Genomic DNA, 15,308 nt, shown 5'->3' with positions numbered 1-15,308 from the left:
TTATGTTAAAATTTTATAAATATTTTAGAGATTACTTACATGAATTTCAGAATATTCTACTTATGCTAAATGCTGGTAACATAAGTTTACAAAGAACAGCTACTGGTAACACTTATTTTACTTTATAATATTATTAATGTTTTTTTTACTAATATGCCAGGCAACGTGTTATGTTTTACTGAAGCGCTACTCTCATATAATCCTCACAATGATCTTAATAAAGAAGGCAATGTTATTGTCCCCATTTTATACAGGAGGAAACTGGGATCCAGAGAGATTAAGTATCTTGTCCAGGTCACACGGCTAGTGAGTGGCAGACTCAGCTTTAAGTCCTGGTTTGTAATTTGGAACCTCTTGACCATTATCACTATATGGTGCTACTTCCTACTTTACCACTTTTACTCTCAAATTCAAAAAAAAGTCAGAACTATCTGGTTACTAAGAATTTCACTACTCAAATCCATAGCTAACTTCTAAAATAAAAGCATTATAAGTATTTATTAATATGCAATGATTTTTTTGTTATACTTCTACCAATGTGCCAATTTTTACATCTTTGTAAATTCATGCTTAGAAACCTCAAACTACTTGAATTTGTGAAAGCAAATAAGCTAATGTTTCTTTTCACTTCAAACCAGTACAAAAGGGGACCAGCCCCATGGCCAAGTGGTTAAAGTTCTGCCCCCTCTGCTCTGGTGGCCAGGTTTGCAGGTTCAGATCCCAGCTATGGACCTACTCCACTCATCGGTCATGCTGTGGAGGTACCCCACATACAAAGTAGAGGAAGACTGGCACAGATGTTAGTGCAACGCTATTCTTCCTCAAGCAAAAAAAAAAAAGAGGATTGCCAACAGATGTTAGGGCGAATCTTCCTCAGCAAGAAAACCAGTACAAAAGGTCATATGTGGACAAAGACATTATCATGGTATTGTTAATATCACAGATAAAACTTACCTATCAAAGCACTGTTCTAGGTGTTTTACAAGCATGCACAGTTCTCACTTCGTACAGTGCTGTGTTAATGAGAACTCATGCATACTGAAACTGTGTCCTCCCTTCAGTTACCACAGAACCATGCAAAGAAACAGCTGCCTACAGTAACTGATTTAATCATCACAATGATGCTGTGAAGGTAAATATTATCTCACTTTACACAGGAGGAAACTTGAGGCACAGAACAAATTTACCCAGCTAATAAGTATGAGAGCTTAGATTCAAATCCAGAAGAGCTGATTTCAGAATATACTCTGATCTCCACAACAGATTGCCTCTCAAATTAGCCAGCATATTCTACCCTGTGTAACTTTAATGTAACTTCATTTTCAAACTATGTCATTATCAAATTAACAACATGAATACATAAGAAACTTTTCCTCTTAAAATATGAAACAGTTATATCAGAAAAGGCAAAGAACCTAATATAAAAATAAACATATATCCCTAAGAATAGAGTTCCCCAATACATTTTCAATATTCAAATTTTTCTCCCAAGGTTATTTTTAGAACTTCATTAAAGTATTCCTCAGTGTTTTCCTGTTTTTTAATTTGGTCCTATCTGTCAGTGCTATTTTTGACATTCACTTCAAGACTTACACTGTAATCAAACCAAAAACACTTCACCTTTCTAAGTATCATTATTACCTAAAAAGTAAATATTAGGAATATTTCTTAACATAATATTACCTGGTAGTAATCTAATTTTCAAAATCTGTGAGTCTTCTTTTAAACCCGGCAGAATAACCTTCAGATTAAAATTCTGTTAAAAAAATTTTTAATTAAATTCAAGTCTTAAATAAATACTTAAGTTGTTTATCACTTCAATTCTGATTTACTTCTTGCTTTTCATTTCACGCCATTATAGAAATCTACTCAGTAATCTTATAGTAAAATTATATATATGTATTTAAAAGATACAAGTTGAAAAAACTGACTTATATTGCTTCTTCACAGACAAAAGTCTCTTCAAATTTAAAAGGCAAAACTCTGAATAATGATCAGAATCAGGAATGGTATTATAAAAAATGTGCGAAAACAGTTAAGTGGAAAAACCAAAAATCTAGAAATCTCCAAATGCAATGTGGTCTTCTAGATTAGATTGTATAATAGAAACATTAGTGGAAAAACTGGGGAAATGTGAATAAAGTCCCTAATATTATTAATAGTATCGTACAATGTTAATTTCTTAGTTTGGATAAATATACGATGGCATAATATCTAAGATTTTAATAGAGGAAGCTGAGTGAAGGGCATATGTGAACTCTATACTATTTTTCCAATTCTTCTGTAAATATAGTTATTTCAAGATAAAAAGTTGTTTTTAAAAATCTAGCAATCTTTTTAGTAAGTTTATCTTACTAAAGACAAATTTTCCATGAATTCAAGTTCTTTGTCTAGGAACATCTGAATTCAGAAAGATGTACAGAACTTGATCTTTAATTTGATTTGATTATATGATGCAGTATAGTATATAGTACTTAAATTCACATGCTCTATTTTAAACATCATTTTGATAGGAAAAAATCTTACATATTGAAGGTAATGATACAGTGGGAAAAAAAAGTAACACATTAGTTATTAGCCATAGTGTTATATAAATCTATCAGCTGCTTTATAGATCTAATTGAAAAATTACCTTATTGGAGTTTATGCCTTTACTTTTCCTAACTTTATCTTCCCCAAAATACTTTATTTCATCCAAATATCAAACCCAATATGTTTACAGAAGTGATCTAAGTTTTAAATATTTTTGTTTCTGTTCTAAGAAAAATATTCAAAAATGGATGGAAATAGTTGGAGAGAGAAAAAAGAACACAGTATTAGATAACTATGTTGAAAAAATGGCTTGGAAAGACCAGATGGAAGATGATGAAGACAGTTGAAAAATAATTAACGAAACATTAAACAATAGTAGCGAACGTGATTTTTCTTGGATATAAATAACTCAGGTGACATGATTCTGATTAATTCCTAAGAACTCAACATTACTGTTATCTTGTTTAAAAATAAGTTACTCAACTTAAAATGTCCAATTTCGTTTTTACCATTTAAGAAATAAACACGTCTTATGACATTTACGTACGATGCTTACCTTGCCTTGACAAGAGTTTACAGGGCCCTTAGCTGTAACACCTCGGATTACACAATTCGGTCCTTTGGTTATTTCTTCATAATGTAAAGATAAACCACTGGAAAAAAAATGAATTATTTTTTAAATTTCCCTCAATTACCTCACAAATAAGCTGCAAAGGTGTTTTTTTTATATGCCATTTACACATGTAATTCATTTTCTAAAAAAAGTTTTAAAAAATAGGAAGAAATAATTGAACAGACGCGAATTCCCATGAATTTCTTTTACAAAGAAAAATGAGCCAACAAGTATTGATAAGAGATACCAGTGGGCCAAACACTGCAAATGACAGATACATAGTAAAACATAAAACTTCAAACTTTGCCACGTATTCTTTCAAATCTTTTACCCAGCAGGATTTCAGAGAATTTTTGGCACCTATTAAACTAAATGGCAATTTTATATAATGCCCAAATAATCAAGTACAGCCTTGTGATGATATAACCTTGTCAGAATATACACTGAGATTCCCTAATTTACTACGATGGGCAATATGACTCCTAAATCACCTCTGAACATATGCAGATCCTTACAGTGTAAACAATTTACCCTATCCAGGGGTAAGGTGAGGAAAAAAACACAAAAAAGACCATGATAAAGAAAAAGCCTATTTTTTCTGAAGAATTGAAATTAAATATTTACAGGCATTATCTTAATTATAAAAATTAAACGACATGCTTTCTTTGAAAAAAGATGTGAAGCAGCACAGGAGATAAAACAGACTCCCTGGGAAAGATGGCACATTAAAGGCACACATCTAATTTTACTGTCTGTTAAAACCTCAGGAATATGAAAACAAAGAGGTTTACTTACTATTAAAGAGAAAGATATGAAAAGGGAAGAAGAGACAAGGACAACAAAACTTATGTGCTAGAAAACAGGACAGAAAGCGGCAAATGACCTAGTAGTCCCAAGAAAACTGAACTCTAAAAACAGCAATGGAAAAACCAGGAAACCAATCCACACGGCAGAATGTCCAGGTACCCCTCAGGAATTGGTAATACTAGGTGCCTCTGAGAAGTGAGGTCAAAAGAGAAAGGCAAAAAATAGGCTGACAAAAATTTAGATCCCCAGATCTCACCTCTCTGCCTCTGGCAGATGACTAGAAGATTATTCTCTGAAAGGTTAAAGCAGAGAATCTGAACCAAGGGAAAGCAGATAAGTTGAAGGAGAAGGTAAAAGAGTAAAAAGGAATAGAAGGAGTAATCTTTTTTTTTTCCTAAGGAAGATTAACCCTGAGCTAACATCTGCTGCCAATCCTCTTTTTGCTGAGGAAGACTGGCCCTGAGCTAACATCCATGCCCATCTTCCTCTACTTTATATGTGGGACGCCTGCCACAGCATGGCTTACCAAGTGGTGCATAGGTCTATACCCAGGATCCGAACGGGCGAACCCCAGGTCACAGAAGCAGAACATATGAACTTAACTGCTGCGCCACCGGGCTGGCCCCCTAGAAGGAGTAATCTTGAATGAATGCCTACCAATGCCGAGACCTTCCCATTCCCACCCCAGCCTTGTTCCTGGACTGGCTAGGAACCTGGAGAGCCAAGTTATTCCCCTCCAGACAAGAGACTAAAGATTTATCTTTAAGAAAACTGCCCAGCCCAAGAAAAAAAGACTTAAAGATACTGACAACAGGATTTCCCCCCAGTAAAGTGTTATAGACAGATCAACCTATAGCATAGTTCATAATCAACAGTCTCTCTCCTACACTCTCAGAGTCTGCTGTGTGCACATTAATTCTCTACTCAGTTATAAGCAGACAACCAATGATTATCAGATACCCAAAGAAAAGAGATCAAAAACCAACAAATAAAAGCAACTAACTTGGAGACAACAGAAATTATCTGTGTAGGTAAAGTTTTTTAAAAAACTACCATATGTTTACCAAAGGAAAAAATATTATATTATATAATTCATAACACAAGAACAGGATCTACAAAAGAACTCTTGGAAAATAAAAATATAGCAGGAAGGGAAGAAATGGAAAGGTTGTAAAGATACAGTTGAGAAAATCTATCAGAAGGTAAAGCAGAAGAAACACAAAAGGATTAAGAAAAATTAAGAAAATCAGAGAACCAGTCCAGAAGGTTCAATATCAAATAAATGAGGACCCCAGGAAGAGAAAACAGTGAGGACAGAAGGTAGAGAATGAAGTATTCCAAATAATGAAGAGACCTATACCAACGTGTGTCACTATCAAATTTTGCTTGTTAAGAATAAAAAGTTGGGGCCAGCCCGGTGGCATAGAAGTTAAGTTTGCGCACTCCGCTTTGGTGGCCCGGTGTTCGCAGGTTGGGATTCCAGGCATGGAGCTATGCACCGCTTATCAAGCCATGCTACAGCAAGTGTCCCATGTATGAAGCAGAGGAAGATCGGCACAGAAGTTACATCAGGACCAATCTTCCTCAGCAAAAAGAGGACTGGCAGCGGATGTTAGTTCAGGGCTAATATTCCTCAAAAAAAAAAAAGAATAAAAAGTAGATCCTATAAAGTAGCTCTTTGCTTCCAGAGAGAATACATAGGAAACATAAAAGGAAAATTAATTAAAACAAATTTATCAGCAACAGTGGAAGCTCAAAGGCAAAAATGGAACAATGCTTTCATAATTTTGACAGAAAATAGTGTCCAACTTTCCATTCAATCATTCAAGTATCAGGGTAGAATAAAAACATTTCCAGAGCAATAATTTTATCTCACATGTATCCTTTGTTTCCTCAGGGACATGAGATCCACCTGTCTGAAATGATCAAAGCCCTACCTCCCACTTTCCTGGGCCGAACTTCCAGTCAGCTGACTCCAAACTGCAAACTCTACGTCCAGACATAAAGATACTTAGCACTTTATCTTGCAAACATGAATGTAACAGGCTGTAGCCACTTTCCGATATAAAAGAGTAAGATTTCCTTCAATCTTTGCAATCTCTTTATCAGACTGCCTGCGATGAACATCACATTCTGGTTTAATGTTTATTCAATAATAAAATTATTTTCTCTTCTAAATTTGAGAAGAAGTTTTCTAGGTTAGGAGTAGGTTTTGTTTTTAATTATATTTCCCTAACACAGAAGACAAAAGGAATCCCCAGAGGAAGATGAAGGAAGATCACAGAATGACAACTGTTAATAACATAAAAACAATCAGTCTAGAGTGGAACACATCACAAGTTCCAGGAGAGATGTCTCCAAGAATAGGAAACTGATTATCTATGCACCTAAACATATTGAGAAGAGACCAGGCGAGTTGGCAGAATTTAGGGTTTACTCTGTAATAAACTTAGCATAGAAAAAAAGCATTAGTAACAACAACATTGTGCAATAAAGTGACTAGCATTTACATACTTATAACAAAATAAACATCAAATAGTGATTAAGCCAGAATGTAACTTTACTGAAGAATGAGGAAACAGGAAGGAGGTTTATTTGTAATAGAAGTGGCAACAAGAGAGTATGTCATCATCTTCCATAGCCATAAGTCAAGAGATAATGCCTAAAACTGAAGAATCCAGGAGTAGTAACATAAGAGTTACTGAGAAATATGGCAGTAGTTACCAAAAGATTCAAGTAACACTGTTGAAAGTGGTCCTCTGAGAAGTGGATTATGGGTGGGCATAGGGAGGAGGAAGTGCTCTTTTTCATAACAAGCCTGATCAAATGATTTCACTCTTTTAGGTGATACATGTGAATAAGGTTAATAAATCTAGATAACAGTAAGAAAACCCCAAAACAACAAAGAAATCCACTCAGACAATGGTCTTAACTTTATTGAAGATAAATTCACATGGCCATGCTGCCAAGATTTTTTTTAAACTCGAAAATCTTAAATATCAATATGTACATGTGACAGACTTCATATGTAAGACTATCCTATTATCAAGAATAAGGGAGAAGTTATAATTGATAAGTAAATGTAGATGAATATTTTCCCTTTGGGACTAGCTTTTTTAGTGTTTTATTTTTAAGTATTCAACTCTTCCATTACTGTTTAATATTCAAATGAATGCAATATGTCAAAAGACAAGAATCGCTTTTTGCAACTTAAGGGAACAGAAAATTGAACAATTCATTTTGACTACATATTGCTTTTCAGGAACTCAACCATGGTACAAATCTGAAAACTAAACTTTCTACACCTCGCTTGTCTGCAAGCTTCCAGAAAGCAAATACTATGTCCTTATTCACTTCTTTATCTCCAGCTAGCAAATGCCTAGAATGCAGTGCATGCTCAAATGACTGAAAGAGTAAATGATTACACCACAAGGGAAAAACTACATACAGACAATAAAAGAAAGCATACATAAAAAGGAGGCCCAAAACGATAAATTTCAAAGCCAAAGCAAAAAAAGAAATATTTAGCATTCATGCTCTTCAGAATGATCAAGAATTTCTCCCTAGACACCTCAGAAAGAGGCAATGGAAAATAACAAACATCTTCAATTACATCACTGGACACAGTGTTAACTTTCTAACAGTTATTTCTTAATATAAACCCATTACATCACTCTAAAGGGCTATTCAGTAAAGGCAAATTCTAAGGATATACTCAAATTTCCATGAAAAGCATAAACTTGATTGCTACAGTTTTTAAAACAAACCAAAATAAACTGCATTAGCAGGTTAAAAAACCTGCTAGTAGGAAATACCACTAAGTTTAAATGGCCATAACTTCTAAGCAAACAGCAACAAAATAAACATGGTATTTCTAACAGAATCACCAGAAGACATCTTATCAAACTTGCAAAAAGAAATGGACTGAGCATTATGAGTCTCACCTAAAAACTTTAACAGTAAATTCAGTTAAGACATAAACTTTAGTGAAGCAATTTATATATGACACTGTAGTCACAGAGGATAGCTTGGGGCTAAATAAATCCCCCAGGTATCACAAAAGCCACTGAACATCTTAAATGATAATATTTAAGCTAACCACATACAAATAATTTAAGCTAACAAAAGAGAAGAGTAAATGCTTAGCAAATATGAAAAGCCAAATACAAGTTGATCCTTCAAATTACCTTGCTTCAAGAACTGGCTGAATATCATTTATTAGTTGACTAGTATGACCAAATTCATCTTGAAACTCCAGAGGAATATTGAATGGGACTCCAACACGAAAAGGAGGATCCAGAAGACCAAATGAAAATTTCTCTGGCTTACCCTCTTTAAAAAACAAACAAACAAAAAACCGGATAAAAATAAAATTTTTATTTCAGAAAATTCACTGTAGGTCAAAAATAGATCCATTTATACCTGGGAAATTAGACTATTGTAAAGATGACACTTTAAATCTGCACAAAAACTACATAAATTATATCTATCTACATAAATTATATCTATATCTCTTGGGAAAATAACAAAGTCAGATCTTTATCTCATACTGCACATAAAATTCTAGAAGTAGAGATTATTAGAATAAAAAATATGTTCATAACCTTATCACAGGAAAAGCTAAGACAAAACACCATATTTGACAGGTATAAAAGGATACACTTGAAGTTTAAAATAGCTTATTAGATACAATAAACAATGTTAAAAGAGAAGCTCTATATGAGAAAATATTTGCAACATATGCGAGGAAGGATTAAAATCCAGAATACATAAAACCTCCTATAAACTAGCTACTCTCAAAGTGTGCTCTCTAGTCTAATAGTTTCAGCCATCCCTGGGAAATTATTAGAAATGCACATTCTAGGGCTCCCCTTAAACCTACTGAGTCAGAAAGTCTGGGAGTAAGGCCCAGTAGTCTGTGATTTAATAAGTCCTCCAGGCGATTCAGATACAAGCTCAAACTTGAGAACCACACAGCTTTCAACTATTAACATGGGCACAGCAAATAAATAGGCTTTCACAGATGACATAAAATGTCCAATAAAGGCTAGAAGAGGTGTACAATCTAATAAATCAAGGAATACTTTAACCACCAACTAGGCTAAATAAATATACAGGTCAGCCAGGAATAAGCACAGGGAAACTGGAACATTCACAGTCTGTTGGTGAGGGTACCATGGCACAATGTTTTGGGAGGGCAATTTGACAATAAATATATTTAAAATGTTAAGGCAGAGACACTTCAGCTCGGCAATTTTACTTACTGGTATCCACCCTGGAGAAATTCTAGCACATGCACACAAAGCAGGATAGTTTTTTCCCCATATACCAATATAGTTTGTAATAACCAAAAAATTAGTAACAACTGAAATGTTCATCAACAGAAAATAGCTTAAAGTACATAACGTCCATACTATGGAATGCGTTCTACAGTTATTAAAAGAATGTGGAAGCTTTACATATACAAAAAGAAATGATCTTCATGGTGGTCCTTCTGATTAAAGAAGGCAAGCTGACCACAGGCACTCAAATCAGCTCTCTCCAAAAACCCCATAATAATGACACTACAGTTTTGCTTTTTTTTACAGAGGTCTGAATCCACAAAAACAATGAACAAGAAAAAAAGATCAGTAAAAGCTGGAGAACATATGGGCAAGTGTCACTGACTTAGAAAGACCCAAGAGGAGCCAGCCCCAAGGAACAGTGGTTAAGTTTGCACGCTCTGTTTCAGCAGCCTGGGGTTCGCCGGTTCGGATCCTGGGTATAGACCTACATACCGCTTGTCAAGCCATGCTGTGGCTGGCGTCCCACATATAAAGTAGAGGAAGATGGGCACAGATGTTAGCTCAGGGCCAGTCTTCCTCAGCAAAAAGAGGAGGATTGGCAGCAGATGTTAGCTCAGGGCTAATCTTCCTCAAAAAGAAAAAAGACCGACCCAAGAATCTCTAATCCTAATCAACAACAAAGCAAGCAGAGAACCAATTTAATTCACACTATAGGACACCCAAAAGTCTCAGGAATGACTGTATCAAGTTGGAGTAAACTGAAATAAAAAAGGAAGACCTGTTGAAGTCTGTTTAAGAAACAGTTCCCCAGATCCCCGCTCCTCAAGACCTAGAGCCAGTCAACTGCCTTCCTCAGGCCCAGCAACAGACGGAAGGTTTATTTTCTGGGGAAGGTAAAAAGAGTAAGTCTACGGATCGAGCAACACTAAAAAAGTGTCACAGTTCACTGAAAACAGGAAAATCAAGTGAAAGAGTGAAACCCCCAACAGTCTTTTCCGGCTTGGCTCCCAAAACACTGGCAGCCAGGTGTTTATGCTCCTAGGAGGAGACTGGAATGCTCTACTTTTGGGAATCTGAAAAGCCAAAGAAAGAAAATCTAAAAGTTTCCGTATCATAATCTCTCCAAATGAAATAAAAGCTATCAAATGTCCTATTCTTAAATGTGAGCCAATCACCAGTCATGTCAGAGAGTATCTAATATGAAAGACCCGGAGGAAACACAAAAGAAAAGCAACATGGAGGAAACAAATTGTGAAGAAAGTTTAAAAGCTTCAAGAAAAACTGCCACTATTATTAATAGGCTCAGAGAATGAACAAAGATACTGAATCCAGGAAGTAGGAAGAGGGTGCTTTGTAAAGGGACTAATCAGAGACTAAAAGAGAGATTTTAGAAACTAAAAAATGATAGCAAAAAGGAAAAACTCAGTATGAAGTGTAGAACATCATGTTAAGAGAATCTCCCATAAAGCAGAAAAATAAAACCAAGAGAAGGTAATTAGAAAAAAGAATATTAGTACACCGGTCAACAGGTCCAACTTCTTAATATTAGATGTTATAAAAAGAAAGAACAGGGTAGGAAATCAAAGTCATTCAAGGAAGATTCCTAGAATTCAAAATTTCATAAACTGGGACCAAAAATAAGGTTCTCCAAACATCTGGGGATTAGGAAAGAAGGAAGCCTGGGGTGGGGGAGTAGTGGGGCAGTTCACATGCAAAGGTCAGGAATTAGAACAGTTTTAGACTTTACCAGCAACAATGGAAGCTAGAAAACAATGATGTCTTCAAAATTTAGAAGGAATATGATTATCAAGCAGAATTACAAAACTATTTTACGATCAAGATGGTTACACAATTGGTCAAACATCTTTTACTGAATTATCTATTCCCTCCTTGATTTAAAGTGTCACCTTTAGTATATACAGTTATATATCAGCATTTTGCTTACCTTTAACAGAAAATTTAATTGCTTTAGATGGTAATGGTCTTCCTGCATAAGTGTCTGCATTACTTTCATTCAATACAACTTGTAATTTCAGTGTATAATTCCCCAACTTTTGAATATTTTCTGGAAAAATTAAGAAGAAATTAAAAATCAAGTCAACATAATACTGATGTAATTTTTAACATTCAGAATAACTTACCCATTTTTTTAAACCAGTAAGGCCATTTTCCTCCATGCTGACTAATATGTGAAATTATTTCTTTATTTCCACTTGAAGCTTAATAAAAGAAAAAGGAAACATTTATACCTTGAGAAACTGAATATAAAACATGAATATGAAATGTCACACTGGCATCAAATATCTTTATTTGCCGTACATTTAAAAAATTGTTTTAAAATTTTGAGAGATCTAAAGCTAGCCTATGCAAGTGAAGAGCATAACAGAAATTTACTGACTCAGCTCATTAAAATTTCTTTATTTTGATTCTTAAAAACTTATCTATAAACAAACTTAGTACAAACAAAAGAACAGAATTTTCTTTCGATGTTAAAAATCATTTTCCTTAGAAGCTTTCTTCCACATTAAAATAACATAGTTTATTTATATTGAGTAATCTCTAAGATATAGTGATCTAGTGGTAAGAGAAAAAAGCAAGCACTTTATATATATAAATAAATAAAAATAAATAAAACAAAAGCAATTTATATTTCCTATATATATAAATCAAATATGCTACCTTTTCTGTAAGGAAGGGAAAGAAATATGAAAACATCTGTTCTTGCTTAGCATTATAACAGGAAACAAAGAAAAGATAAGTCAAAAACTAATAAAATTAGAGGAAGAAAGAGTAGAGGGATGACATCACTTCTCTGAAATATTCCTTGTTATTGTTTCTGACTTGGGAATTACGTAAATTATGTAATATTCAAAAAATGAAGTTAAGGCAATTCATAAACAGAACTAAAATGTCTATCAAGTAGGTGATATGACCACATTAAAAAGGAGAGATTCTGAGTGACTTTAGAATAATTTTTCTTTTACTATTTATAGAGAGAAAAATATATTTTAAGGATAAACAGAACTGCAAAGAAGTCAAAATTAATTTAATAGTCATTATTAATAATATTAGTATTATTATTTTGAAACTAGTTGACTATATTGTAGGATAAAGCAAATAAGTAATTGCTAACGTTATTAAGAAGCAAGATTTTCAACATGAAAGAAATGAAATAAAATCATAAAAGAGGTTAAATGAAAACCCAAAATATTAACATGAATTCAGTTTTTCTTTTCCACAAATATGCATGTTTAGTTACCAACTGAAAAAAGCTTCCAAGTAGTTTCACCCAGGGGCAATGAGCAATCCTAACACTCATATGTGGCCTCTCAATACCATTCCTTACTGAAAGGAACCAGGAGCAATAGCTGAATCCAGGTCTAGGGTAAAACACATAAACATATGAAAAGAGTCTAGGACATCTGGAGCCAGAAAGCAAAGAAGCTCACTTCAAAGTAAAAAGGACCATATCAAGGAGACAGTGGAGCCAACGTGAAGGTGCACCAAAATGAATGAAGTATGTTAAATACAGAAAACCCTATAAATTCACAAAAACTCTACAATAAACAAAAACTGCTCACTGGGCATTACTGTACACCACCAATGCCTGACCAGTAATTTGCACTTAAAAATAATTAAGCCTTCATATAGCCTTCCTGTAAAAGCTGTGTTTCAGAGTAAACCAATGACCCTAAATGACAAAGGAAATTTCTTCACAGGTGAATTCCAGATAATAAATTAGGAAGAAATGAAAGAATAGAAAAAAAATCACCATTATGCATACCAAATAACTAATTCAAGCAAAAAATCATTAATCTATGGAAAACATTATATGGTGAATGAAAGGCAAACTTTTTATCATCATTAGCCAAGTGAATTCAATGATCCATCCTAGCAGCACTAAAAGTGAGACAATTAGACATCATATGCCTCTTGATGTAACACAGATTAGCTATGAAGTACTGATTCTTGATTTAAGGAAAAAAATGGTGAACCTAAATCTATTCAAGCTTCCAAGGATAACTTCCAGTTTTCAGGATACAAAACAAATCATGCAACAAGTTAACTAACACCCCAAAGAAACAAACAAATATATCAAACACTCTAAAGTGTAAGTGACTGGGTTTTGTCAGCAAATCATTGGTGTGGGGAAAAAAAGTGGGGGGGTCTACTCTGGAAAAAAAGAGACTTAAAACATACAATAACTAAATATAAAACATGTGCCTCATCACCAAAAAAACCACCATAAAAGGTTACCATTTTAGAAAAATCAGGGAAATTTAAGTTGGATTGGTATAAGATGACACCAAGGAATTACTATGATAATTGAAAATAAACGTTTTTAGAGATGCACCCACTTGGGACTCAATGACCACAAAAAACAACACAAGAGGCAAGTCCAACCAAATATTCAATAATTGTTGAGTTAGGTTAATTGCTATATATTGAAGCCCACTACATAATTCTATTTTTCTTTCATTCATAATAAAAAATTTTAATTAAAAAAATGTTGCAATTATAAATTTGTAATGAAATTAAAAAGTAAACAACTATCAGATGTTCTCTAGAAAAGACCAAGCAACTGTCTGATTTTTTTATGCATTTATACATTAAATACTTATTAATTACCTCCTATATATTAGACACTAAAAAAGGGGAAGAATACAAACAATATCCTTGCTTTCAGGGAGCTTCTATCTTGTAGAGCAGAGTCTGCAAACTTTTTGCCCATGGCTGCTTTCATTGTAGAACGACAGGTAGCTATAACAAAGAACTTACCGTCCTCAAAGCCTAAATACTTCCTACCTAATCCATTACAAATCCTCTTCCAACCTTGTTCTGGAGATCAAAGACATATTTAATAAATGACAAAATTTCAAGTTACACAAGTAAATTTAAGGAAACGAATATGAAACTAGAAAAAAGTAATACAACTATCTATAATTACTATTACAATTATTATTACTCAACTATGATTATTATTACTCAGAAGCCACTCTGAGAAAGTGATATAACCTGAAACTTGAGAAATAAAGAGCTTGTCAAATATTCACTGTTTGAAAGTTTTAGGCAGAGGAAACATGTGCAAAGGTCCAGAGGTGGGAAAATTGGGCTTGTGTGAGAACAAAAAGAATGCAATTATGATTAATTATGGTGAGAATAAGTAATTATTATTATAATTAATTATGGTGAGTGAGAATGAAAATGGTATGAGATAAAGGTGAAGAGGGAGACACGATTAGATCATGTGTGGCGTCTTTCAGAGCTATGAAAAGCCCACAGCTAACATTCAATGATAAAAGACTGAAACCTTTATCTCTAAGATCAGGAACAAGGCAAGGATGCCTTCTTTCACCACTTCTATTCAACATAGTATTGAAGTCCTAGCCAGAACAATTAGGCAAAAAGAAGAAATAAAAGGAGGGGCTGGCCTGGTGGCACACTGGTTAATTTCAAGCACTCCACTTCGGCAGCCCAGGGTTCGCAGGTTTGGATCCCAGGCACAGACCTACAGACCACACATTAAGCCATGCTGTGGTGGTGTCCCACAAACAAAATAGAGGGAGATTGGCAACAGCTGTTAGCTCAGGGCCAATCTTCCTCACCAAAAAAAGAAATAAAAGGAATCCATTTTGGAAAGGAAGAAGTAAAATTATCTGTTCACAGATGACATGACCTTGTATGTAGAAAACTCTAAAGATTCTACAAAAAAACTGTTGGAGCTAATAAACAAATTCCACAAACTTGGAGGATACAAAATCATGTTCATGGATTGTTAAGATGACAATAACACCCAATTGATCTATAGATTCAATATGAACACTATCAAAACCCCAATGTCATTTCTGGCAGAAACAGAAAACCTATTCTACATTCATATGGACTCTCAAGAGACCTAAACAGCCAGAACAATCTTGAAAAAGAAGAACAAAGTTGGAGGACTTATATTTTCTAATTTCAAAATTTACTACAAAGCTACAGTAATCAAAACAGTGTGATACTGTTATAAGGACAGAAGAGAGAGCCCAGAAATACACCCTTGCAGATATGGTCAAATAATTTTTGACAAG

The 15,308-nt window shown here is 34.1% G+C and overlaps 1 protein-coding gene across 1 annotated transcript in view; it reads right to left on the bottom strand.

Moving 5' to 3' along the window:
- SMCHD1 (structural maintenance of chromosomes flexible hinge domain containing 1) overlaps window positions 1-15,308 on the bottom strand; it is a 137,307-nt gene that overhangs the window by 69,865 nt on the left and 52,134 nt on the right. Inside the window, exons 18-22 of the mRNA XM_008537392.2 lie at window positions 11,379-11,456; window positions 11,183-11,302; window positions 8,140-8,284; window positions 3,089-3,185; window positions 1,684-1,756 (exon numbers count right to left, since the gene is read on the bottom strand). Coding sequence (XP_008535614.2) covers window positions 1,684-1,756; window positions 3,089-3,185; window positions 8,140-8,284; window positions 11,183-11,302; window positions 11,379-11,456 — 513 coding nt within the window. The remainder of the gene's footprint in view (window positions 1-1,683; window positions 1,757-3,088; window positions 3,186-8,139; window positions 8,285-11,182; window positions 11,303-11,378; window positions 11,457-15,308) is intronic.

The sequence above is a fragment of the Equus przewalskii genome, chromosome 7 (assembly GCF_037783145.1).
Source record: "Equus przewalskii isolate Varuska chromosome 7, EquPr2, whole genome shotgun sequence".
Classification (NCBI taxonomy): domain Eukaryota; kingdom Metazoa; phylum Chordata; class Mammalia; order Perissodactyla; family Equidae; genus Equus; species Equus przewalskii.
This window is presented reverse-complemented; position numbering and strand designations above follow the sequence as displayed.